Source organism: Crassostrea angulata, chromosome 10 (genome assembly GCF_025612915.1).
Source record: "Crassostrea angulata isolate pt1a10 chromosome 10, ASM2561291v2, whole genome shotgun sequence".
Classification (NCBI taxonomy): Eukaryota; Metazoa; Mollusca; class Bivalvia; order Ostreida; family Ostreidae; genus Magallana; species Magallana angulata.
In genome coordinates, this window is record NC_069120.1 from 16,178,035 (window position 1) to 16,204,628 (window position 26,594).

General features: G+C 33.3%; 2 protein-coding genes and 2 pseudogenes across 2 annotated transcripts; 2 read left to right on the forward strand and 2 right to left on the reverse strand.

Moving 5' to 3' along the window:
* The first annotated feature begins 3,153 nt into the window (after window positions 1-3,153).
* Window positions 3,154-4,907, forward strand: LOC128167926 (opine dehydrogenase-like; annotated as a pseudogene).
* A 1,945-nt stretch (window positions 4,908-6,852) lies between these two features.
* On the reverse strand, window positions 6,853-8,053 carry LOC128167221 (somatostatin receptor type 3-like). The gene has a single exon (XM_052832800.1). The coding sequence runs from the start codon at window positions 7,906-7,908 to the stop codon at window positions 7,039-7,041; it is 870 nt and encodes a 289-aa protein (XP_052688760.1). The 5' UTR covers window positions 7,909-8,053; the 3' UTR covers window positions 6,853-7,038.
* A 6,461-nt stretch (window positions 8,054-14,514) lies between these two features.
* On the forward strand, window positions 14,515-15,739 carry LOC128164951 (opine dehydrogenase-like; annotated as a pseudogene).
* A 960-nt stretch (window positions 15,740-16,699) lies between these two features.
* On the reverse strand, window positions 16,700-24,887 carry LOC128167807 (N-acetyltransferase ESCO2-like). The gene is made up of 11 exons (XM_052833725.1): window positions 24,776-24,887; window positions 21,796-21,908; window positions 21,191-21,517; window positions 20,046-20,993; window positions 19,637-19,697; window positions 19,397-19,528; window positions 19,032-19,124; window positions 18,449-18,526; window positions 18,297-18,362; window positions 17,720-17,883; window positions 16,700-17,083 (listed from the first exon to the last, which is right to left on the reverse strand). Exons 2-11 carry the CDS (start codon window positions 21,861-21,863, stop codon window positions 16,954-16,956), a joined length of 2,067 nt encoding a protein of 688 aa, XP_052689685.1. The 5' UTR covers window positions 21,864-21,908; window positions 24,776-24,887; the 3' UTR covers window positions 16,700-16,953.
* Between the last annotated feature and the right edge of the window lie 1,707 nt (window positions 24,888-26,594).

The window sequence follows — 26,594 nt, forward strand, 5'->3', positions numbered from 1 at the left end:
GTCAAAACCCATCCTTGAGGGGACATGAAAATTAAAATTTCAGTAGAGGACTTCCTGGTAAACATAATTATTAGTCAGTTTTTTTATACAGATGTGTGAGAATAGAGAAGAAAATGTTTAAACATTATATGCATTAACACTATATTGCCATATTGCGCCCCCACCCCCACCCCCCCCCCCCTTCATGTTTTGAACCCCTGACTCAGGGGCCATGAATTTCACAATTTAGGTCAAGGAGATTGTGGATATAACCATGTATTCATTTTTTTGCCCACATGTGTGGGAGTAGAGAAGATTTTTTAAGATTTAAAACATTTTTACTATATGGCCATATTGGCCCAACCCTAGAGCCTGAACACCTAACAAAGGGGTCATGAATTTCACAATTGTAGTAGAGGCCCTCATGGACATCATAACCATGTATTCAGCTTTTTGCTCACATGTGTGGGAGTAGAGAAGAAGATTTTTAAGATTTAAATTTTTTTTACTATATGGCCATATTGGCCCCACCCTAGAGCCTGAACCCCTGACCCAGGGGTCATGAATTTCACAATTTTGGTAGAGGGCTTCATGGACATCATAATCATGCATTTAATTTTTAACAAATATATATGGGAGTAGAGAATAAGATTTTTTAAGATTTAATACATTTTTACTATTTGGCCATATTGGCCTCACCCTAGAGCCTGAACCCCTGACCCAGGGGTCATGAATTTCACAATTTTGGTAGAGGGCTTCATGGACATCATAATCATGCATTTAGTTTTTAACAAATATATATGGGGGTAGAGAAGAAGATTTTCTAAGATTTAATACATTTTTACTATTTGGCCATATTGGCCCAACCCTAGAGCCTGAACCCCTGACCAAGGGGTCATGAACTTCACAATTTAGGTTGAGGGCTTCATGGACATCATTATCATGCATTTAGTTATTGACAAATATATATGATAATAGAGAAGAAGATTTTCTAAGATTTAATACATTTTTACTATATGGCCATATTGGCCCAACCCTAGAGCCTGAACCCCTGACCCAGGGGTCATGAATTTCGCAATTTAGGTTGAGGGCTTCATGGACATCATAATCATGCATTTAGTTTTTGACAAATGTATATGGTAGTAGAGAAGAAGATTTTCTAAGATTAAATACATTTTTACTATATGGCCACATTGGCCCCACCCTAGAGCCAGAACCCCGGACCCAGGGGCCATAATTTACACAATTTTGGTAGAGGGCTTCATGGTCAACATAACCATGCATTTAGTTTTTTCCTCACATGCATGGGAGTAGAGAAGAAGATTTTTGAAAATTTGGTTTTTTTTGCATATTTGGCCCCGCCCGTGGCACCTCAGGGGTGGTAGAGCCATGAATTTCACAATTTAGATTCTTCTTACCATAGAGATGCTTTACACCAAAAACGGTAACGATTGGCCTGGTAGTTTTCAAGAAGTCAAAAATGTAAAATTGTTAACGCACGACGCACAGACGCACGACGCACAACGCACGACGACGGACGAAGAGCAATTGCAATAGGTCACCTGAGTGACTCAGGTGACCTAAAAACAGAAACAAAAAATACGGATAACAGATTATCAAACAGGAACTTGAAAAGGAGAGAAAGGAAAGCATGTTCATCCGATGGATACATCACGAAGAGGACCAAGTATTTTAGTTCTGCATCCGAACAATTTATCAAGGGAATTAACATTAAGATTTAATTTATATAAATGATATTCAAACAAAAAACTAATGAAGCGTATAATTGATTTATAATGTGTCGTTGTAATCATATTCTTGAGAATATTTCTCTATTATTATACTATTTTAAGTTGAATTATTCATAATAATTATTATAATTTTTTAACGGGTGTTAAATCTAATGTTTGTTATTTTTCATATATATATATATATATATATATATATATATATATATATATATATATATATATATATATATATATATATATATATATATATATACTATTATATATATATTTTAAAGATCAAACGCAGCATCGTAGTAATTGTTGGTAATTTAATGAAATATTTTAGCTATTTGCATTGATATATTATATAAACGTGCATTGTAACACAAGTCTTTTCCGTTCTTTAAAATCAAATTGAAGAGTCATGATAATCATATCTAAAAACGCATTTTGTTAACAAGAAGATCAAAGAAAGATACTAACATTAGATAACTCGATAGTAACAAAGGGGATAGGAAAGTTATTTCAAATTCAAGAACTGTAGAGGAACGCGTATATGTCCGGCTTTTCGAAATTGTTATATCAATTTACATGTACAAGTACATGTAAATAGATTAACCTTTTAATTTACGCTTTGGGGGTTATAAATGAGGATCTAATCTTTAACCTTTTAAATGAAAAGTTAACATATTGTACTTCAAAAACCGTATAAAAATGAATATTGTTTCTTAATAATTAGTATATTTACGTATAGTTTCTAAAGATATCGACTTCTATTAACCAAAATTCATGAAAAACATTCAAAATAATGTGAAATCATTAGAATTTGTGGGGAGGGGGGATCTTTTGAGTATTTCAATGATTTCACGAACATACAACCCCAATGAGTCATTAGACAAACATTTTTTTATTTTGTGTAAGGAAATCTACAAAATTACATCTCATCTTACCTTGAAAAAATCAACAGTAAACAGCTATTGATCGAAATACTTAACCGATTTCTGAGTACATGTCACTGAAATAGTAGAAACAAATAGTTAAGAAGTATTTCATGAGAAAATTAAAGTTTAAAGCAGAAAAAGAGTGACAAGAGGATCACACTTTTAATTTTGATATATTCTGTGTTGTTAGCTTGAATTGATTTGTTTACTAATGCTTTTAGTTTACCCTAACTTATAGCCCCTGGTGTGAATAGCCATATCAATTTCTTATTGAATTTATGTTGTGCAGGTACACGAAAAACGAAATTAAATGGAAAAAAAGTCAAATCTAAATACTACCTCACATTTAGAATATTAATCATTTACTGTCAAGGGAACAAAGCTTCCAAATACACTGGAGATTGAAAAGTAAATGCAATATCATGATCATGGATATTTTTTACCTGTACACGTCCTTTATATACGGTTTTGTTATTTTTTGCATAGGACCAGGTTTGTCAGATTGTTAGCTATAATATGCTTTAATTAATTTAAAACCACTATTTGTGACTGCTTCAAGCTGTCGGGCTAAAACCAATAAGTATATAAAAGAAAAGTTTAAACATTGACCTAAGTTCACGTAATAAAATAATTGGACAAACCAATAAAAAGGGTTACCATACGGAATACACACCAATGTGATAATTGTGAAGTAAATTTTTCAATTGGTGACATTTTTTCGGTTAAAACTGATATTGTTTGACCCCTGATGAGCGTAAAAAGAGTGATTTTAATTTGTGGAGGTGGAAATGGTGCCCATTGTTTGGCAGGGCTTGCCTCCTTAAAATCCAACATAAAGAGTCGAGTACTGACTCTATATTCTGATGAAGCAGAGAGATGGACAGCGAAATTGGAATCGGGTTTACTTATCACTGTCCGAAACGACGACGGTAGCGAAAGTCTTGTACAAACCAAGCCATCAATGGTAACCAAAGATCCAAAGGGGCTGTATCTGGGGCTCACTACATCTTTATTGTCGTCCCTGCCTTTGCACACACCAGCTATCTTGATGCTATAAATCCTTACATGGGAAAAAACACCGTCATCGTTGGACTTCCAGGCCAGGCAGGATTTGAATTTGAATGCGTTGACTTACTTGGAGACAAGACCAAGCACTGTACAATTGTCACGTTCGAATCTCTTCCTTGGGTATGTAGACTTATTGAGTTTGGAAAAAATGTGGAGATTTTAGGGATCAAAGATACACTTGGTGCATCAGTATTGAAAGGTGAGCAATGCTTTGAGACCAGACCAATTTTAGATCTTTCTCAGTATATATTCGGAGACAAACCAAAATTGAGACGCGTTCAAAACTACATTGCAATTACTTTGATGGCAGATTCTACTGTCCATCCTCCAATAATGTACGGAAAGTGGTCTCAATGGAACGGAAAACCCCTCTCGGAAAAACCACTGTTTTATCAAGGAATCGACGAGAGACGGACAGAGCTCTTGTCCGGAGTAAGCGATGAATGTTTGGCAACAGCAAAAGCTATAAAGAAGGTCCCGGGCCTCGATATGTCTGACGTCATCCACATCTTTGACTGGTATCTGAAACACTACAGCAGTCACATAACCAGCAAAAGCAATCTCATGATGGTCATGAGAACCAACAAAGCTTATGGCGGCTTAGTTCACCCTATGAAGGCAGTAGAACCCGGAAAATATGTTCCAGACTTCACGTATCGGTACATTCGTGAGGATGTCTCTATGGGAATAGTTCCAATGAAAGGAATCGCTGAATTGGCGGGCATTTCCACACCATATTTGGACGACGTAATCACATGGTGTCAAGGCAAACTGAACAAAGAATTCCTGGTAGGTAACAAGTTGACGGGTAAGGACCTGAAAGACACAAGGGCTCCACAGAAATACTTCTACAACAAGCTGGAGGATCTTTTCACCGGGAACTATTCCATTTAGAACCAGAGAATGCTAATATCTTAACAGACTTTTTAAGGAATCCCACATAATTATATATCTTCATAGGAAATGGTTTTGCATAAGTGTATAAATTGTATTCAGTGTACCTGTTTTTGATTTAGTAATCAATGAGTTCATGTGACTTTTTCAAGTGCCCGGAACTAACAGTATTCAACGAAACCAGTATACGAAACAAAATTGGGTGCTGCATTTATTCACCTGAGCTATCGAAATATAGAAAGTATATTTGCATAATGTTCATTGTTTTAGCTGTTAGTTATAGAAATAGTGAATATCGAGGGTTTTTGTTTGTTGTTGTTTTTTTGTTTTTTGTGTATTATGAGTATTATTTCTACGGCAAATTACAGTCTTGCTTGTAAGCTTGGTTTCAATCCAGAAACAAGCTTGAGTGAAAAGTCAATAAAAATTCATCTCATGGGTACTTAATATTGAAAAAAAAGTCTTTGTCTCACGCTTTTCTATTTTAAAAAATCTTTGTCCCATGCCTGTTTGCACCGGTCTCATCATTGTGATAAATTTTGCCTTGTCCCTAAAACGGGAACGTTGCTTCAGGAATTGATGGTTACCCCCCTCCCCCATTCTTTTTAAAACAGCTTTTTATCTGAAATACGCATGTATACATGTAAAACACTTATTTTGGACAGTGTTAAAAATTATAGTGAATTAGACCAAAAAGAGTAAAATTTAGAAAAGAAATACGACGCTCTCCACGTTTTGAAATAAGAATAATTGGGTATATATATATGTGAGATTTAAGGTTGACATTTAACAGATAATAGATTAATGCAAAAATGAAAGTAATTTTTACTTGCAACAATGATTGTTGGAATAACGGTACAAACAGTCATTACTCAAATGCCAAAATGTTTATAATTCCCCAGTCAGCTGCAACAAAACGAATTTAAGCCACATATTATATATAATCAATTTCAGTTTAGAATTTCATTCCTGTCCCAACTCTAAATAACTAGCCAGTTGCTTTATGATTTCAATTTTCAAAGAGTAGATTAAGAAAAACGATTAAGAATATACAGTACATGAATTTACAAAAAATGTGTGTATAATGAATAGAAAGCCAATTTACTTTCCGCGCTTGCACGGGACATCATGTAGTTAGCATATATATTTACAAGAGTCTCTATTACCAAAAGCATAGACTTGCATCCAGAAATTAACTCGATCTATCAGGTAGAATACTGTGGAATTATTTTTATTCGTGGGGGTCAATGTTCGTGGGTAGCTAAATTTTCCCTTGTTCGTGGGGACGAAATTCGTGGGTAGCATCTTCGGGGTGATCTTGATAAATGTTTAAAAAAATTGTATAAACATTTGTAGGGACATAAATTCGTGGGTAAGGGTTTACCACCAAAGCAACTAATATTGGTCTTCCACGAACATTATGATGATTCCACAATACCTTAGTTCCAATAGTCCGTTTCCCATAAGATTCGACGTAACGTGCGTCCCCGGTCGCCATAATGGTACATTACATTACAAATATTGAAATATAATTTACGAATGACGCAGGCAAAAATGTCAAACTAGTATCGAAAGAATAATAAGTAAACAATTTACCAAAATTTCAAAGTCTTACAAATAACGATTTGCAAATGGCTATTTGAAATGTCCGAAAACCAAATGACAAAGTTGACAATTAACATTTCTATTTTTACATTTATGAAATAAGGCAATAAAACAAATGCACAATTACATTATTTCCCGGCCGGTTTTAAATTCTTTTCGAAAAAATCAAGTTAGTATCATATCCGAATGGGCGAGTGTGAATTTTCAATATGACGTTACTATATAACTTATGCTACACTTTTCTAAATGAATTATGTAACAGCTCCGCTCAGCTGTTGCATACTGTTTATACGGACACATGTTGAATTGTTAACGGCAATAGAGACAATCTAATACTTGTATTGTAGATATGATAATTTCCTGCCAAATAGCTTTTGTTCGCGCGTGCGTGTGCGTTTGTTTGGATGTGCCCCTCCCCCTTCCTCGTGCAAACTGCGGCATGTATTTTTGTGGTATAAGATTCATCTACTAGTAAACTAACAAAAGTTGCATGATTCAAATCAGTAAAATGGTGATAGCTAGCATATTACGTTTTATTCTTACTATACAAAAAAAAAACCCAAAAAGGCAAGGGTGAGTATTATATTGCATTGAAATAAATTATTTGTGACTTGAAAAAAAAAGAAATATGAGGAACTAATTTTTATTAAACCTTGTCTATTTTAATGTTTCTATGTTGAGTTTTTTTTTCAACATGACTATATACATTAGCTGCAATTCAAGAATAATAACAACATACAATAGGGTACATGACCATGGATATAGTAAATTGGATATTCATTAATGTATACAATATGAAATCGTTAAACGCATGCAACACCTTATATGATTTGAGAAAGAAATAATATATACGGGTTGCAAGAAAAGTTTAAACTTCCAATGATAACAAATCCATATATTAAGTAATAGCCAATTAGTTGATCTGAAAAGGTAAATATTATTTTTCCTGCAACAATAAACAATTGATATAATACAAATATACTAATGATCACAGTGACAACAATATTCATTCTTCTTTGTGATTGTTCTGTTACAGACAAAGAATTCTGTAATGTTCTTATCTTTTTAACATGCAATAGGGCCACTACAGAACAGACTATTAACAATATTAAAACATTGAAGATGAGATAAATCGTCAACACATATATCTTAGGTACTGCCTCGGCAGTATATATTAAACCAATTATGACAACACCGCTTGAAATCCATATTGTGAGTGAACACAAACACATCGACTTTACAGTTAGATGTTGTCTGCTTTGTAGGGGATGAACGGTGATCAAATATCTTACAGCGGAAAGTAAACACACGTGAAAAAATGAACTTAATTGAAAAATATCCCTGAAGACTGTAAATTCTGGCAAAAACTTCGAAAAGTTTGTCATATTGTCAAAAGTTAAAACTGTGACTGAAAGAAAATCTGCCAAAGCCAACTGCCCGATAACAGCAAATGTCGGTTTGTGGTATTTCGGATCGTATACGATTTTACCTATTGTGGCAAGGTTCCCAATGCACCCAAAGAACGCAATAGTTAAAATCACACAAGTGAATGTTATTTCGAAAGTCGTTTCTCTATACGTGAGTTGCAAAATAAATCCTTCTGGAGTTGAATCATTTCCAAATCCTTTCTGGATACTTGTACTCGCATTATCATTTATGTTGTCGGTAGCACGTAGAGATATATTCATCATTTTGTATTTTCAATGGAAATATCAGTTACATTTACTAGCTGGGTTTACACATGCATAAATCACAAACGTCTTCTATGCCATACGACTATCCTCTGTACTAACAACGATAACCGAACACAAATGCAACATTGAGCAAAAATGATTATGTGCATGTCGTATACAGGACAGATCGGCTTGACCTACATCTCATGACTGTGTATTTGTTTTAATTTACTTTCCTTGTCTGAATTTGCTGAGGGCTTATTTACACAAATGTAATACCGCCTCGTGTCGCGATATATTCTCATAATTATAGTGTTGAATAAAATTGCTTGAAAATTGGCAATATAATAACGACGATATTCTCTTTTAAGTGACCATTTTGACATATCTCAAACGAATTAGAAATTTTGAATTATCAAGGTCGAATTCCACAATATCTCACAAGAATAAAGCATATTAACTATGACGCCCCAATTAAACGTCGCAGACACTTTGGAAACATATCATATATTACGACTTTGCATTGCTTCTATGACTCGGATGAAACCTGACTCATCGTGTAGCTATGGGCTTAAATTATACTCATATTAGATTTTTCGCAAATTAAAGTTGCCTAATAAACAAACTGTCTACCTGAGATAGTCAAAATATTAATTTCAACATACACGGGTCAATAATTTCTCTTTTTTTAATGGGTAGGGTCTGAGAAACAGAGGTTGGGAAATCCAAGGTCTATTTTCTGTCACTTTACTTCATAAAATTCATAAGTACATGTATATAATTCTGGAGGGACAAGAACCCCCTTATTCCCACCCACCCTAAAATCAAGATATGCGCATGACAGATCCACGCAAGACATTCTTTTAAAATATAATTCAATCAGGCTTGTCTTAATAATGACACATGAAAAATTGCCAATATGTGCTGAGGTTTTATTACTTATAAATGATGAAATTTTTCCAAAATTTACAAAATGCAATCTCAGAAGTAACTACTTACACCTTTAATATTTCAACAAGTGTGAGATGATGTCCGTAAACTATAATTGAATCATACCTGATAAGTCATTAATGTGAAATTAATTAAAAACCTACTTTCATTTTCGATAAACTAGGCCGAACTAGCAAAAATGAGAGTAAGGTGGTAGACACGCTTTGGCGTATCATGTCAGTGGGAGTTTGTATCAAAATATATACTGGCAATGAAATAAAATTGAATAATTATGTAAAGGGTGAATATTTTTAGCGACAATTTAATTAGAGTAATCATAGAAATTAAGACTTGACAAATTTTGGAAAAATTAAAATGAGCCAATTCGTTACTTGAATGGGCGATTTTAGTTCTGATGGAAAGAACTATCCAGAACGGGGTAAGTAAGAACGCTGGTTGACTAATTAACGACTTTGTGGAAAATGTAGGGCGAGTTCAATATATACGCATAAAACGGGGACATTCCTTTAGGAGGTGGTGGTGTAATCCTCCTCCTCTATTTTTTTAATAGTTTGATTTTCAGAATAAAATCTAGAAAAGAGATACGACTCACTACATCTCCCTCCCCGTTTTAAAATAAAAGTCACTGGGCATGTATGTGTGAGATTTAGGGTTGACATTTAACAGATAATAGATAATGCAAGAATTGAGAGTAATTTCAATTGCAAAAAATAAATTACATACGGAACAAACAGTCATCAGTCACATGCCGAAAAAGTTTGTAATTTTCCAGCCAGATGCAACAAAAAAGAATTTAGACCTCATATTATAATGTTATCAATTTTAGTAAAGATTTGCATTCCTGGCCATGCTCTATTCATTTCCTGCGCTTGCGCGAGATATTATTAAGTAAGCATACACATTAGATAGATAGATAGATAGATAGATAGATAGATAGATAGATAGATAGATAGATAGATAGATAGATAGATAGATAGATAGATACACACACAATATGATCTATAAGGTATAAGTTATCGTAGGATACCTAGGGTTCTAATAGCCCTTTCACATAATATTCGACGTCTGTCGTCATAATGGTACATATGTGCATTACTTTACAAATCTTACAATACAAATTACGAATGACACAATCACATTTCAGAATTATGAGTCAATATTTTTCTAAAATTGGATAAATCTTACAAATGATGATTTGAAAATGGTTATTCACAATGTCCGAGAACCAAAAAACAGAGTTAACATTGAACTCTTCTATATATACATTCATTGAATAAGGCATTTAGAAAACACATTCGACAAAAGCACAATTATATCGATAAAATGTTGAACCCTTTGGCTTCCCATACTATCAGGGTATCTTTGATGAATTATGCGTTATCAAAGATTTTCACATATACATGAAGACCTACACGTCTCCAGCAAAAATGAAATGCTTTTACATACTATAATTTGAGTTGTTGACGGCGATAGAGACAATCTAATACTAGTATTGTAGATATTATGATTTCCCGCCAAATAGCTTTTGTTTGCGCGCGTGTTTCATGTTTTCATGCCACGAGATTCATTTACTAGTTATTTAAGCAGTCTAAGTAAAATCTTGTCAAGTTAATTTTTATTTTAGTGAAATAATTTCATCTAATTTTGAAAGTATTTTCAAATCTTGTGGTATTATCTTCTTTTGGGGTTTTTTTTTTCAGATAAACATATTCTATTTTGAAATGGAGGTAGTTGCTATAAATATTTGTATCCTGAGGGAAAGGAAATACGTTTGACCTGATCTTCCTCCGGAAAAAGATGGCCTATTGAAATATAAGCGATGCCACAAGTAAAAAAGTTACAACTTTCCAAAAGGCTTGCCTTACTAAACAATATTATCCCAATGTAAATATAGATATCCTTAATGGTAAAAATCGAATCTCTTAAGTTTAATTTCAGTTAAACAACATCTCGAGACCGAGGAGGATATCATGCAACATCATTGAAAAGTCGTACTTAATTTCATTGCGGTCTGAGAATCATAGATGTGATATTAAAATTTTCCTATGTTTTGTATGATTATTGTACATTCATCAACATGCTTGTATGTCCCTCTAAAGGCATGCATGATTTTAAACACTATATCAATTATTTTTAAAATACATACTGAAAAATGTCTTTTATTTTTACAATTGTCGTAAACAGTCTCGTGGAATGAAAATGTACAAAATTACATCGAATACAATGAAATACTCAAGATGTATCAGTATAGAAAGAAGTTTGGTATGCCACAGTATATACACAAGATGAATACAGAGAAAACCAAGGGACCGTGCCTGTACATGTATACAGTTAATCAAACTGGCATACTTGTACTTTCCTTGTGGTAGTGAAGTCAATACATACATGTATATACATTACTTACAAGAAAAAAAAATAACAAAACAATCATATTTCAGTCTAATGAATAATTTTACTAATTTGTTATTTCTGTGAATTTCAGTAAATAGTCAACCGTGGAAAGAGGAGTGTTTCAAATCATTTTAATCTTTCAATTTTTTGTGAAGAACGGAATATAGAATTATACAGTCTCCCTCCGATCGAATGTTTTAGAAAGGAAGTACCAAATACTGGTAAAAAAACCCAAATACAATAGTGAATTGTTCAACCGACTGAAGTGTTGACATACACATTGTACATTGTACATTTATTAAGACAAGCCAATGACATTCTTTATAACGTGACTGTCATCGCTCAATTGGTCCCGAATAACGGGGTTCATGGAACAAATCACCTTGCTTCTACCAAACAGCCACTATGCTGTTAACACTTCATACTTTAAAACTCAAAGCAATATGAGCTGCAATTTCCATGTCCTTGTAATATGCAATTTTAAGTGTAATGCAACTGTAAAATGACATTAAAAATGGTTTATACATTTTTAGTCATATTGAAATAAAGTTACAAAATAATTGTTGTCTTCTACAAAAATGTTTTGCAATATCCTTTTTATTCCTTAGTATAGAAATCTTCCTTGTAATAAAATTTAATGATTTAGTCTTATATAAATTTATCATAAATGATGAGTTTTTGAAGAATTGTAATTATTTAACAGGTTTTTGCAGCAAAATGAGATTCTAAATAAAATACACAATGCTCGGTGATTTATAGATAGAAATTATAAAAGAAAACACGATAGCTTAAAACGTTTTTCGTGTTATTTTTTCTTTTTAAATATCTATCTATCTATCTATCTATCTATCTATCTATCTAATCTATTTATAGTTTGGTTAATAAGACTTGTTTCCTTTTAAAGAGTAAAGTCATGTAAGTTAGCTATCAGTCTAATATGTTAGATATTATGCTTGATGATAAATATGTCCATAAATATTAACTACAAATGTGATAAAATATGTCTTTAAGTAAATATTGATGATGTTGTATTTATTTTGTACGGTGTTTAAATCATAGCGTAAATCCCCAATTTGAACATCAACGGCTGTGTTTTGTTTTGTTTATTTGATGACAAACCAACGGTTACACGTACACTCCAAAGAAATACAACCGCTTGTAGTTGACATGTATAGATGACGACGTGCAATACTGTTTAAGTCATTTTCAAGGCTTTGTGGTTTATTAGACACTTGACTGATCCCATTGTGTACGTAAAGCAAATTTTCAATTTTTGATGTGGAAAAGTAAAAGGCTTTAACTATGCGAAGAGAAAACAGACCAAAACTGACTTTTACAGTGCATCTGGCATCTTTGAGTTATATATATCCAAAACTCAATACATTGTGAATTCAGAAAATCATGAAATCGGTTATCTAATATCTTTTTTTTTTTTGCTTTGGCAATTATAACCCTGTATAAATACTTAAAAACAAAGTTGCATTGCTATCTCATTCATTACATTTTTATTGCAATTGTATTTTAAGGCCCTTTCTGCCATCTGATAGATCAAGCAAATGCAAACGTGGTGTTGTGTTAATGTGGAGAAGTAGATTAAAGCTCTGATATTACGATTTTAACATTAGCGAGCAGGTACAGTCATTGATGTCCGGTACAAGCATTGCCAAAAACAGTTGCGGATGCAAGCTGACGAACACTCTTGAGTAAAAGGCGTCTTTCTATACCCCCCCCCCCACCCCCTCTTTAAACAAGAGGCTCATGGGCCACATTGATCACCTGAGCAACAGTTCATAGTGCCATTTCATTTTCGTTTTTAAACATTTTCTCTATATATTTCAAAGTTAAACATTGAACCACTCTTGGGGCCCCAGTATTAGTCTAGGGTCACAATTTAAACAATTTAGAATCCACCTTTTCTCAGAATGCTTGTAATGTAATTGTTGCATTTTATTTATTGATACTGTAATAAGATTTTTAATCATTTTCCCTATGTATTTCTATTTCAAACTTTAAACACTTTTAGGGCCAAATATATTAATCCGGGGGTCACAATTTCAACAATTTATGATCTACATTATTTGAGAATGCCTGCATTGTAATCTCATAAATTGTAGCAGTGTAGTTCTTGAGACGATTTTTATATATCACCCCTATACATTTCTTTTTCAAACTTTTGAGCTCCCTTCGTGTGCCCCAGTATTAGTGCAGCGATCACGATTGTAACAAATTAGAATCTTTTTTATTTGAGGATGCTTTCGTTGTTATTTCACAAACGTTAGCATTGCAGCTCTTGAGAAGATTTTAAAACATTTCCCTATATATTTCTATGTTATACTTTGAATCCCTCTTTGGACCCCAGTATTAGTGACAACGAAAGCATCCTCAAATAAAATTTAGATTATAAATTGTTAAAATAGTGACCCAGGTCACTATTTTAACAATTTATAATCTAAATTTTATAGGGATGATTGCATTGTAATCTCACGAATTGTAGCAATGTGGGTCTTGAAAAGAAGATTTTTTAATAGTATCCCTTCATATTTTCAAACTTTGAACCCGTCTCAGGACCCCAGTATTTGTCAGGGGTCACGGTTTAAAAAATTTAGAATCTACATTATTTAAGGATGCTTGCATAGTAATCTCACAAACTGTAGCAGTTATTGAAAAGAAGATTTTTAGACATTTTCACTACTTATTTTTATGTTAATATTTGAACCCTCTTGGGGCCCCGATTTTAATCCGGGGGCCACAATTTAAAGAATTCAAAATATTGATTACATGTGCAAGCTTTAATGTAAATATTGACATTTATGGTGTAGTGGCTCTTGAGAAGATTTTTAAAGACATGCACCCTATGTTAACCGTTTCGCAATTATCTCCCTTTTAAAAAAGGGTTTCGTCCTTCATTTAATTTTTTTAGAAGCTGCTTTGTACTTAATTAAGTTAAATTTGGTCAGGTGGTTCCAGAGAAGAAGTCAAAAATTTAATTTACAGACAGGCAGACAGGTAGAAGGACGGACGACTGACAACATGTGATCAGATAAGCTCACTTGAACCTTCGGTTCAGGTGAGCTAAAAACAAACAAAATTTACTTTTTTGTGGTATTTTTGAATTACATAGCTAAATATTCAATAAAACGTGAATCTAAAAAGTCATGCCATTGGGTATCAATAACAAATTTGCGTCGTCGATTATAACTCTAAGTAACCAATTTTTACATTGTGATTATGTTTACCTCAGGAGGTGTTCATATTAATCATACTTGAGGAATAGATTTCTACGTAACGCTCAGTGATGACTGAAAAAGTTGTGGTTTTAACTTGTGGAGGAGGAAGTGGCGCTCATTGTTTGGCTGGACTGGCGGCCACGAAGCCTAACATAGAAAGCAGAGTGCTGAATTTGTATTGTAACAAGGCAGAGCAATGGGCAGCCATATCCAACTTGGGTTTACTTATTACTGTGCGAAACGACGATGGCAGCAAACATCTCATTCAAACCAAACCGTTCATGGTGACCAAAAACCCTCAAAACGCTGTTACTGGGGTTAAATACATCTTCATTGTCGTTCCTGCTTTTGCACATGCACAGTATTTGGAAGCCATTGCTCCGTACATAGATGACAACACCGTTATTGTAGGACTTCCAGGCCAGGCAGGATTTGAATTTGAATGCGTGAACTTACTAGGAGACAAAGCTAAGCGTTGTACAATGGTCACGTTCGAATCGCTTCCTTAGGCATGTAGACTTATTGAATTCGGAAAAAATGTGGAAATTTTAGGAATCAAAGATACACTGAGTGCATCAGTGTTGAAAGGTGAGCAATTTTCTGAGACCAGACCAATTTTAGAGCTTTCTCAGTATATATTTGGAGACAGACCTAAATTGAGACGCGTTCAAAACTACATTGCAATAACTTTGATGGCAGATTTTACTGTCCATCCTCCATTAATGTATGGAAAGTGGTCTCAATGGGACGGAAAACCCATTATCAAAAAAACACTGTTTTACCAAGGAATCGACGAGAGACAGGCAGAGCTGTCAGGAGTAAGCAATGAATGTTTAGCAACAGCGAGGACAATAAAGAAGAAGGTCCCGGGCCTCGATATGTCTGACGTCATCCACGTCTTTGACTGGTATTTGAAACACTACAGCAGTCACATAACCGACATAAGAAATCTCATGATGGCCCTGAGAACGAACAGAGCTTATGACGGCTTAGTTCACCCCATGAAGGGAGAAAATCCCGGAAAATATGTTCCAGACTATACGTATCGGTACATTCGTGAGGACGTCCCAATGGGAATCAAAGGAATCGCTGAATTGGCGGGCGTTTCCACGCCTTATTTAGACGAGGTGATCACGTGGTGTCAAGGCAAACTGAACAAAGAATTCCTAGTAGGTAACAAACTGACGGTCAAGGACCTGAAAGACACAAGGGCTCCACAGAAATATGGCTACAACAAGCTGGAGGATCTTTTCACTGAGAACTTGACAACAATAACTTAAATACCAATTACACGTTTTCTTGCCAATGAACACACGTACCAAGTTGAAGTCATTCGGGGGCACAAATGGGGGGGGGGGTTAAAATTTTCACATAGGAATATATAGAAAATCTTTAAAATTCTTCTCAAAAACCTTTTGGCTAGGAAAGCTGAAACTTGTAAAGTTCGAATCATGATCCTCGGGGATTGAGTGGGGGAATTATAGACACAGTTTCTAAATTATTCACCTCAAAAAACCAATTAGCCAGAAGAGTTGAAATTTGTGTGGAAACATCCTGAAGTAGTGAGATTCAAGTTCGTTCAATTCATAACCCCCTGGGGATTGATTGGGACCTCTAATTTTTACATAGGAATATATTTAAAAAAAACTGTTGTCATTTATAACTGTGTAAATACCGGTACCAAGTTTTGACACTGATAATGATGTACCTAAGGAAGCGTTCATATTAATCATACTTGAGAGATTTCTACGTAATACTCTGTGCGCTGACCAAAAAAGTAGTGGTGTTAACTTGTGGAGTTTCAACTCCTAGTTCAATGTGCCGAATTTCGAAGAAAAATAACGGAATTAAAATTTCCTGGTAATATGCAAATCTACACAGTGTCATAAAACCGACAGTTTCTAAAAATTCCGTGCAGTGGTTTAAGAGGAGATGCGTTTACAAAACGAACTGACTGAAGGACAAACATTATACCCCTCGCAACTTCATTGCATGGGGTATAATAGGTAACTTCATCTAAAAAAAATTCCAAAAAACTCATTTTCAGCATCCAAGCCTGTCAAAAACATTATTATCACAAGATGTGCCATCCACCTAGGTTTAGTAGATTTGACCAGTAATAACTTAGTTAAGACCATCAAAAGGGCACCTGCTCTAAAATCGTTTACCTCTTTAACCATCTGAAAACTATGGTTTATCATTTATTCTTTAATCATGCATACACAAAATAATACTCAATGTTCTGTCTTCAATAAATTTTATTTTCTATGATGATTTAATGGACAAAATTAGTCAAAATCAAAAACATTTGATGGACATTGTATATTTCCTTAAAAAGTTCATTCCTTAAAAAAAGATCACTTGACTAGGATAATAAAACATAATCTTACTAACATAAAAGTGCACATTGATTACATGTACATATCAAACAGGTGTGCTTCTTTAATGAAAATAAAAGAAAAGATCAGTAAGCAAACTTCCAATCAAGTTGATTTTAACCAAACTTGTACACTAAGAATGAACTGGTTCCTGTGTATTTAGTGGCCAACTTCTTCCCATCTGGTGTTGGATCCGAGAATGCTATTCGTTTTTTGGGAATAAATGTTCCATAGTGAAAGTGTTGCCTGCAATCAACAATTAAATTTGTAAGTAAATTGTATTACTGATTTACTATACCGTACAAAAACCATAAAAAATTGACTAACAGTTGAGCAGTATATCACACAATAGTTTACGTGATGTTTTTCTTAAAATTGTCAATAGGATTTATGAATTTACTTTATAACTTAACTTTATACAATTACCATGTTCTCAGATTCAGAGATGATATCAATAAGAATATTACAAAAATTATCTGATAACTTTAATATCTGCATCAAAATCTTTTGTTATGTCCTTATAAAATATCCATTTCTGAATTTCATCCAAGCAAAAAGTTTAAAACTAATTTTATTCAGTCGCTCTAACAAATTAGATATTGAATGGCTACATCAAAACTAAATAATATTCATCAAAACTTGGCAAAATAGAAATCGCCATACTCTTACACAAATTTATGCTCGTATTTGTAGTGAAAAGTATAACAAAACAGTTATTGACTGGGATTTGGGCAAAATTGTTTGTTGGACATTCACACAAAAATGCTGCCCTCACCAATCACCCTTATATCTCGACAATAATTGTATAATATTGAAAAACTAGATTTCAGTGATGTAAGACCATGACTATACGAACATTCTAAGATGTCACACAACACTGACCTAACACAGTCCAGTAGTTTACAGGCTACTCCGGTTCTCCTGTGCAGCTTATGAACCCAGATTTTGCTGATTCCTACAGAAGCTGGTTCTGGTTCCGAGTCACAGTACCAGGGCCTGGAACCAGACTCTTGACTGGACTGTGAATCTGCAATCACTCGATGACCCTAAAATACACAAAGGATTTTCCTTCACTATCAGAATTCATTTAAAAAAACATTTATTTTTTCTAAAACTTGAATATTAGTTTATAAAATTACTCCTAGAATGTAACAACATCAGAGGAGAAACTATCTTTACTAAATAACCATTCAGATTTTGTCAGTTTTTGTTAATACCTAAACTGTATTCAAAATAATAAATGGTGTCCATAGAACATTTGCATAGAAAATTTGCTATTTTTACTACCCATGCATTTCAGTTTAGCTTTAAATGACAGTACATGTATAAAAGACTGCTAGTGTGAACAGGCAAACAAGCGATTCTTATAATTGTGAAAGAACATGGAAACATGGAAAAAACAAACATTGCAAACTTTGGGGTTTTTTTTTTTTAAATCACAAATACCATGTTTATTTACCTGTGTAATATTCTCGGCAATACAGCATCCAATGATCTTCTTCTCATCAGAAATCATAAGAAAAACCTACAAAAATGTAATAATGTAACAAAGAACAAATATATCAATTTAAAGGGTCTAAAAGTAATATTTTTTCTTCTTCTTTCAGTTACCTTATAATCCGTTCTGAAAATTAAAGTGCTCTCTGGAAATCCCAGCTCAGCTCCCATAATTTTATTGATCTCTTCAACCTAATAAAATTCATAGGAAAAATTTGTAAAAATAATCTGAAAGGAAAAAGTGTCAAATACTCTTTTTTAAAAATAATCTCCAATCATTCAATTATTGTTTTCATTTGCTTTTTTGGGAACGTTTAGCGATTGCCTTTATAAATCTAATAAAATTTTACAGCCTAAGATACATGTACTTCTGAATTGCATTAGCAATCAGTACAGTCATATATATCTTACCTCCTGTTGAATTCTAAGAAAATTATTGGCTTACAGCAGTCATGTTGAGACTATGTATAGTCAGTACAAAATATTACTCCCTTTGAGCATTATGACTTCTTACAGTATTATGACGTCATGTTTTTTTACCCAAATTATCTTATAAAGCATAACTATTAATTGTTATTTTTCATTAATTGCCATTTATACAAAGGCAGTTGGTAAGATATAATCGTTACATGGTTTGTAGTTGATCTAGCAATATTGATCAAGAATGTTGCTAAATAACTTGTCATCTTTGCTTTACCTTTTTGTGAGCGTATTTGGGATCTTCATAAGTCACCATGATGATCCGACTACCGTCATCAAACTCCTGTACCACTCTCTCTTTCTTCCAACCCTGTTAGGATAAATTGAAAGTAGAACTTTATCTAAAAGGGTGGAAAATGATATTTAACACAAAAACACAATCTTTAACTTTTTAAGAAAAATTAACATCATTATATCACAACAATTTCTTAATGCACTTATTATAATATGGAACCAATAACCAGGTTTCATAAATTTGATTAACTTTCAATATTTGACATTAAAATTTTTTGGGCAGAACAATATAAATAAGTTTCTAATGGATGGACATGCAAAAGATAAACCCATTGAATATTCACTGACAGGAAATTTGAGGGCATTGAGGATGCTCTGGTGGAACTTTGCATGAGTGGTTTCATCAGTAGGTTCTGCTTGGGAGTAAATCATTCCACAGGTATCACACTGCGTGGCCCCAAACTTCTTCTGACCAGCATCCTAGTCAAAAGAAAAATAGTGTCAAACAAGAACATTACAGCATATGTGTATTATCAGTGAATAATTGTTGTTAATTTGTTGATTAGTATTCCTTAAATCCATTCTTACCAAAGTCATTTGATCATCTTTATTTTCAATAAATCTCAGCTTAGGGGATTTAGAAACAGATCTGAAAATAAATTCTACAAATCAACAGAATTTCATACAAATCATGTGAACTTTTATACAAAGAAGTTTACTCAATTGACATAACTTCGTTTTTTTCTGCCATAAATGTAGTTTATAACTGCATTAAACTTTAAGAGAGAAAAGCAATACAATAAATGAATGGATGTCTTAAATGATTTATTTAAATTTTTAACAATTATTTTTTACACTTCAGAGATTAAGCAGTCAAATACTGTAACAGTGAAATTTAATAATTTCAACTTAGTCATCCCCTCTGATAAACATAATATGAACACACAATAATACAACAAATTTTATAACGCAATGGATTTGATGAGACTAGTTTTACCTGCTTCGTGTGTCTCTGAGTGTCCGTAGCCTGGACTTTGGACTGGGTGTGACCTTGTTAAATATTGGGAACAGCTTTTGCTGGGGCGATGCTGTAGAGGATGCCATAGGACTCCCTGTAGAACTACTGGACCGGGTCTCTTCCTGTGGGGTATTGGTAATGTCATTCGGTTTCTTGGGTGAACCCTCACCTTCACTGTCCACAGTTTCAATAGGTTGAATGCCCTCCATTACATCAGAAGTTGCGTCTCCATTAGAAGATATATTGTCTGTGCTAAGTGAGATTTTGTCTTCTGTGATAATACTTGAGTTTGTTTTGATGTCCAGCTCGGAATTCATTGGCTGAGATGCTGGCTCTAATGTCTGAGTTTTGGTCCTGATGCGAATGGATGGCCCAGAATGAACAGAATCTACAACAGACTGGGATGAAGACACAGAGTTTGGAGAACTGGTTTTGTTGGAATCTTCACTTTCTTCTTGGCTTAATGTGGGACTACTTTCTTGAGAAGTCTTTCTCTGACAAGCAGCTATTGGATAAGAATGCCTTACATTGTTTTTAACAGTTAACCCTGCCTTCCTAGAGTTTTTAGCTTCAACTTTAGGAAATGGTGTAAGAGGCCATGCTGTCTTTTTGGCTTTGGTCTTATCACTGCCCTTCTTTTGCTTTCCCAACACAATCTCCTTTCGGTTAGGTGTAAATTTTAAGTCAAATCCTTTGCGTATGACCACACCAGGGATGAATTTCTCGGCAGATCCAGGACATCTGTGTTTAAAGAACCGTCTCTCTCCAGTGCCAGGTGTTGATGGTTTTAATGGTGAGTTTGTCTTGTTCCGGATAATAGGTGTTCTTGGTGACTTAGTCTGAACTGTTGGTGTTCTAGGTGAGTTAGTTTTTGATGTCTCATTTTTCTGAATGGATGGGGTTGCAGGTTTAACACCTTTCCTGGTCCTACAAATTACAAACATGCCATAAAAATATCAAAACCTGCTTTAGTATTTTTGAAGAATTGTCCATCCCCTTTAAAACAAGCTGAAGATTTTTTAATTAATTAAATTAAATTTTATTTCAAATTTCTTAATACAATTTTCAAAGTATTAAGCAAGCATTGCGTATAAATAGATGCTACATGTTATAGGTGAATTTACCTTGGTCCCAGATCTGTCTTCTCTTTATTCTTTGCCTCCGGTTCGCTATCAGTTGTCTGACTTTCACCCTGTGAGACATTTTCTTCATCTGAAAGTTTTTTCAACACCTTCTTTGCTGCTTGGCGTCTTTTGGGTGAGTGTGGAAAAGATTTTTTCTCCCTTTTTCCATAGAAGGATTTCACAGCTATTTCCTCTTCCACCTCTGTGTCGGATTGCGATGTAACTGGACTATCAACTGTTGCAGTCACGGACAGCTTACAGGTATTTTCTGAAGGTCTTTTTTTCTTCGGTGGAGTATTTTCAACCTCCTCAAAATTAAAATCATACCTGCAGGACAAAATATTTTAAAATTTAATTTCATCATAGGTTTTATACAATATTTCTTAATTTTCATTAGTTTAAAAAAATCTGATTTATGTAATTAAAGTCATAAAAAAAATGAATTTGTTATCTGAAGTCATAAAGGTTCTTTTCTAAACTATTTCAAGGGTAAATTATAGCAAAAAACATAAACCCTCAAAATACTGTCTGCTTTAAATTACTTAGCTAACATGTATATGTAGGGCAGAAAAATGTTGTCGGGTATTGATGTAATCAATCCTTACTGGTTTTTATTGCTTTCCTCCAAATCACCATTCTTTCTCTTTCGTAATGTTTTCATTCTAGTTGTCATATCTTATGTTTCTTTCCTTCAGTAGATTACATCCATAGGGAGGAACTACAAATCAAAAGAAAGTTAATTATGGAACATGATGGAAGTAAATTATGAACCATCTTAAAAATCATATGAAGCATTGTGCGCTGTTATGTTTAAAATACATTTCACATCAACACATATACACAAGAAAATATATTTTCCCAGGGAGGAGATGATCATATCATGCATCTGGATTTAAAAATATATATATATATACCCCTTAATCAATTGCAAGACTCTTCAGGTACAGTGAGGTCGCCTTTAACGAATCACTAAGTAAATTCGCGTTGATAGTACGTAACCAAGCCCGAGTTAAATTCATAATACAACATTGTTTAATTGTACCATACTTGACTCATAACATCATATATTTCTTTCCCAACAACCAATGATTAATCAAAAATTATCGCTGTACTTTGATGGACGATGTTTTCTCCTTTAGCGGATCATTTTCTCCATTACCGAATCACGTGATATATACAGTCGATTATTTTTTGTTAGGGACAGTGTCGAAATATTTTTTTTTAAGTTTTAAAATGCTTTAAAGCATGAATATGAAAAATGGAAAAGCTAATATTTTTTTTCATTTTGAGTGAAGTGTTCATTCTATTGAACCCGACAATTCATGAAAAAATAATAATGAATTCAACGGTAAAAAAATGATTGCATGATTTGTAAACTTTGATCCACCAATTTATTAAAAACCGTTTAGTTTTTAGTCATTAATATTGTTAATTTTATGAGATACATGTATATGAACATCTTTTCATGAAATTACAAAAAAATATAAAGTAAATGAATCGAGAAAAAAAACGACATACGACATACGAGGGTTTTTCCCAAAATTGCATAGACACAGAATGATGAAGTTTGTGTCGCAACGGGTTTGTTATTTGCATTGAAATTATGTGTTGATATTAATTAAATACTGTATCAGATTGGGTTTTCATAACATATATTTACTACATCATAAATTTTTCATGCGGCGCAACGACACTTAAAAAAAAAATAAAAATAAACATATAGAAACTTGAATATCGCGAGGAAAATAACTCATGGAATAAAAATTTTTTAAAAAAATAAGAAGAAAAAATGAATTTAAATTTCTGCATTGTTTTTTTATTTATTCAGAAACATTTAGCCATTCCGAATTTTTTAAAGATTTTTTAGCACGTACGTTAGAAAAGTTGAAGTTTGAATACACAACGGTAACTAATTTTAAAAAAGGTTTTAAAGGATCTAGAAGCATATCCTAGGGCGATTTTAAAGTAAACAAATTAAAATACACAAAATTGCCTAGAAATGTGTTTAGTTATTGTATAGTTAAGCAACCAAAAAACAAAAACAGGACCCAGTATTGACATCCAGCAAAAAAAAGAAGAAAAAAAGAAACCTCCACCGATAGAAATGGAAGAACAAATACCGGGAAGTCAGACGTTATGAATCGGCGATCATTTGCATGTACAATGAAATATTTTAAAACAAATCTAGAAATGTATAGTGAATGACTGAATGTGCAAGCTGGATATGTGTTCAGGGAAAATAAATATGTTCCATGACCTGTACATGTATATGGAATCAGCGATCATTTGTACTTAAGAAATATTTTTAAAACAAAATTAAAAATGTATAGTGAATCTGCAAACAGGATCCATGTTCAAGGAAAATTATATTTTTAGGAAATAAAGTACTAAATGTCATCGGATACGAATAACTTTAATTTGTAAGGCATGGGTTTTTAAATCAATAAATATCCGTATTAGTACAGGGAATTGGGGAAACCAAAACATGGTTGAAATCATAATCGAATGGAAAAATAACCTAGAAAATGGGAATGAGATATGTTTTTAAAATATTTTATTGTTGTTTCTGTGGTTTTTTTTATTGAAGCAGATGTGCAAATAATCGTAGCGGTATCAATTAATTTTGACATGATCCCTCCATGATCCCCGCATCTCGGTGATTCGTTATTGGAACCCTGACTACCCACAACATTATAACTAATATAATTATTCTCTGATTAAGAAATTGTTTGACGCTTTCAGTGCATGTAGACAGATAATTTTATTAAACATCGGTACCAAATATGCTTAGATACAATGAGCCGATCACATCAGAGCTCAACCGAAAAGTGAAAGTAGTCAGCTGCACGCATGCTTTTTGTCGGCGTCCTCAAAAAGCTTGTTCATGTTTGTTTAGAAATTACGACATAAAACAAGATAAAATTTAATAATTTCATGATAAATAATTAAAACAAGAATAACTCTACATGACAGGATATGTTAAGTTAAGTATTGAACCTTTAATAGAAAAATACAGAATTGTTTATCTGAAAGTGATTCGTTAATGGAGACGATTCGTTAATGGCAACCTCACTGTAGTCTTTGCTTTATTTATAATCCACTAAAATTAAAACTCCTTCTCTTTCACAAAAAAATTCTGTACAGAATGGTACCCTACATTTCTGGCGAGACTCTCTACCTTTGAACTTCCGCAACCTGGCCAAAATTAAGACAATTTGCCATACCAACTCTTTTTTATCCTTTTCATCCCTATCTACCGTATATGCCACATTTCATATAACTTTTTACTAACTTCTCCAGAATTATATGCCAAGGTCCTAATGCCAATCACCCAAACCAACTTTATCAAAGATTATTGAAATACAAGTTCGACAGAATGTGTGTTCCTTCGCCCCGAAATGTTTGCCCTTCATGCTTTTTGTCTCAATTCCCAATAACCAGACATCTTAATGACCTATGTATGGTATAACAAATTATACTACAGCTAACTCATTGAGAGGATATGACTTTTATGTGTTTTAATAAGAGAAAATATCATATATATTGATAAAAAGTCAAAACTTAAGGCAAGTTAGAAAATATTACCGTTTCCAATGGAACGCGTTTTCCCTCTATTTTCAATATTGGCGCTACTGTAGGAGTTTTTATTTTCTGTACATCAAACCCGATGTGATAAAACTATAACCTATAGGCCTTGTCTAACACATACCCACTGCTTATAATGATAACATTTATTTCAAGTAAAATTAATGAAAATTAACTTGTTATTTGTGTCAGTACATTTGTAATGCCTATATAAAATCTAGAATAATATGGCTGAATTAAATAAGCATACAATTTATATCCGTTTCATTTGTCAAGTGTGTCCAGGGGATGAAACTATATAAAGGGTTCTTGATGATTTTGTCTGTTTGCAGGTATATATATCTGTCTCTTTGTCATTTCAGACCTTCTTTTTGTAAGTTCCGAAACATTGGGTAATGATCTTAAAAAGTCATATCCAGAAATAATTGTTGTGAGAAAAAATATTAATATTTTTATTATCAGTGGTGATAATCTGCCATGCTTCATACATAACCGAATTAATCGAAAAGAAAAATCTATAGCACAATGATTGCATAATATTATTTCAATATTTGCAGTTTTCATTACAGAAGTGAATTTCAATCATAAAATTTTAAATTAGATATTCTACAATTAAAGAAAAAAAGGTGATAAAAAGCTTCCCTTTTGGGGTTATCTTTCTTTCCAGCGTTTTAGCCGCTAGAATTAATTTAACACAAAAATGGGGGAGGGGGGGGGGGGGGGGCAGGGGGGATGTGAAAATCAAATTGATAGGAAAATCAGGAAATTAGGATTGAAATTGAAGTTATAATATTATATTATATTATTATTATATTATTATATTATAGTACGCCAGCCCCCCACCCCGGATTAGGATTTTGAAGATTTTGGGGAATTCCTAATTCCTAAAGTCCCCCCCCCCCCCCCACTTTCAAAAACGATGCTTCGTGCCTGAAAAACCAAAACAACAACACAATAAACAAAACAGAGGAGTTCATAAAAAATACAATATTTATTCAATACAATATATCAGTTTAATATACATGGTCTAGTACATAAATGTTCATTCAGTTCTTGTCAATAAAAAATGTTTCTATGCAAGTAAACTTTCTATGCTCGAAATCATTTAAAGTGTTATTTCAATTTATATACTTTAAGCAATATAGCAATTTTAAATAAGCGGCTCACAAAACAGAATGATCATCTTACTACCATATAGCACGTACATAGATCTGTCAGGGAATCTTCTAGCTATATTCTATGGGCGATAATTTAAACATATGGTACCCCCCCCCCCCCCTTCGTCATTCCAAAAGGAATCTTCTAGCTATATTCTATGGGCGATAATTTAAACATATGGTACCCCCCCCCCCTTCGTTATTCCAAAAAAGAATTAAGAAATCTATAAGTATTTGGTATACCACTTAAATATTTTTCTTGATATGCTCATGTGGCTATTATAATAATTGCATATTATTATTTTGTTACTTGCAACCAAAAAAAAAAAACAGAGACAAAAAGTTTGAGAAAATCATAATTTAATGTCAAAACAACTACAGTATTTATTCAATACAACCCCAATTCAATAATACCTGTACATACTGTACATAAATGACATTAATGCTCCGTTTGTCATGCGGTCTGATATTATTACCTATATTGGTATGTGGTACTTTCTTTACTTTAAATCATTAAACGTGAATACACAATTAATATATTTAAGCGACATAACATTTTTAAATGAGAGGCCCACAGGCCTGAACGGTCACCTGAGTACCATAGCTCATTCATAAACCTGTCAGGAAATCTCATATAAATCAAATCTAACATATGAGAAAAA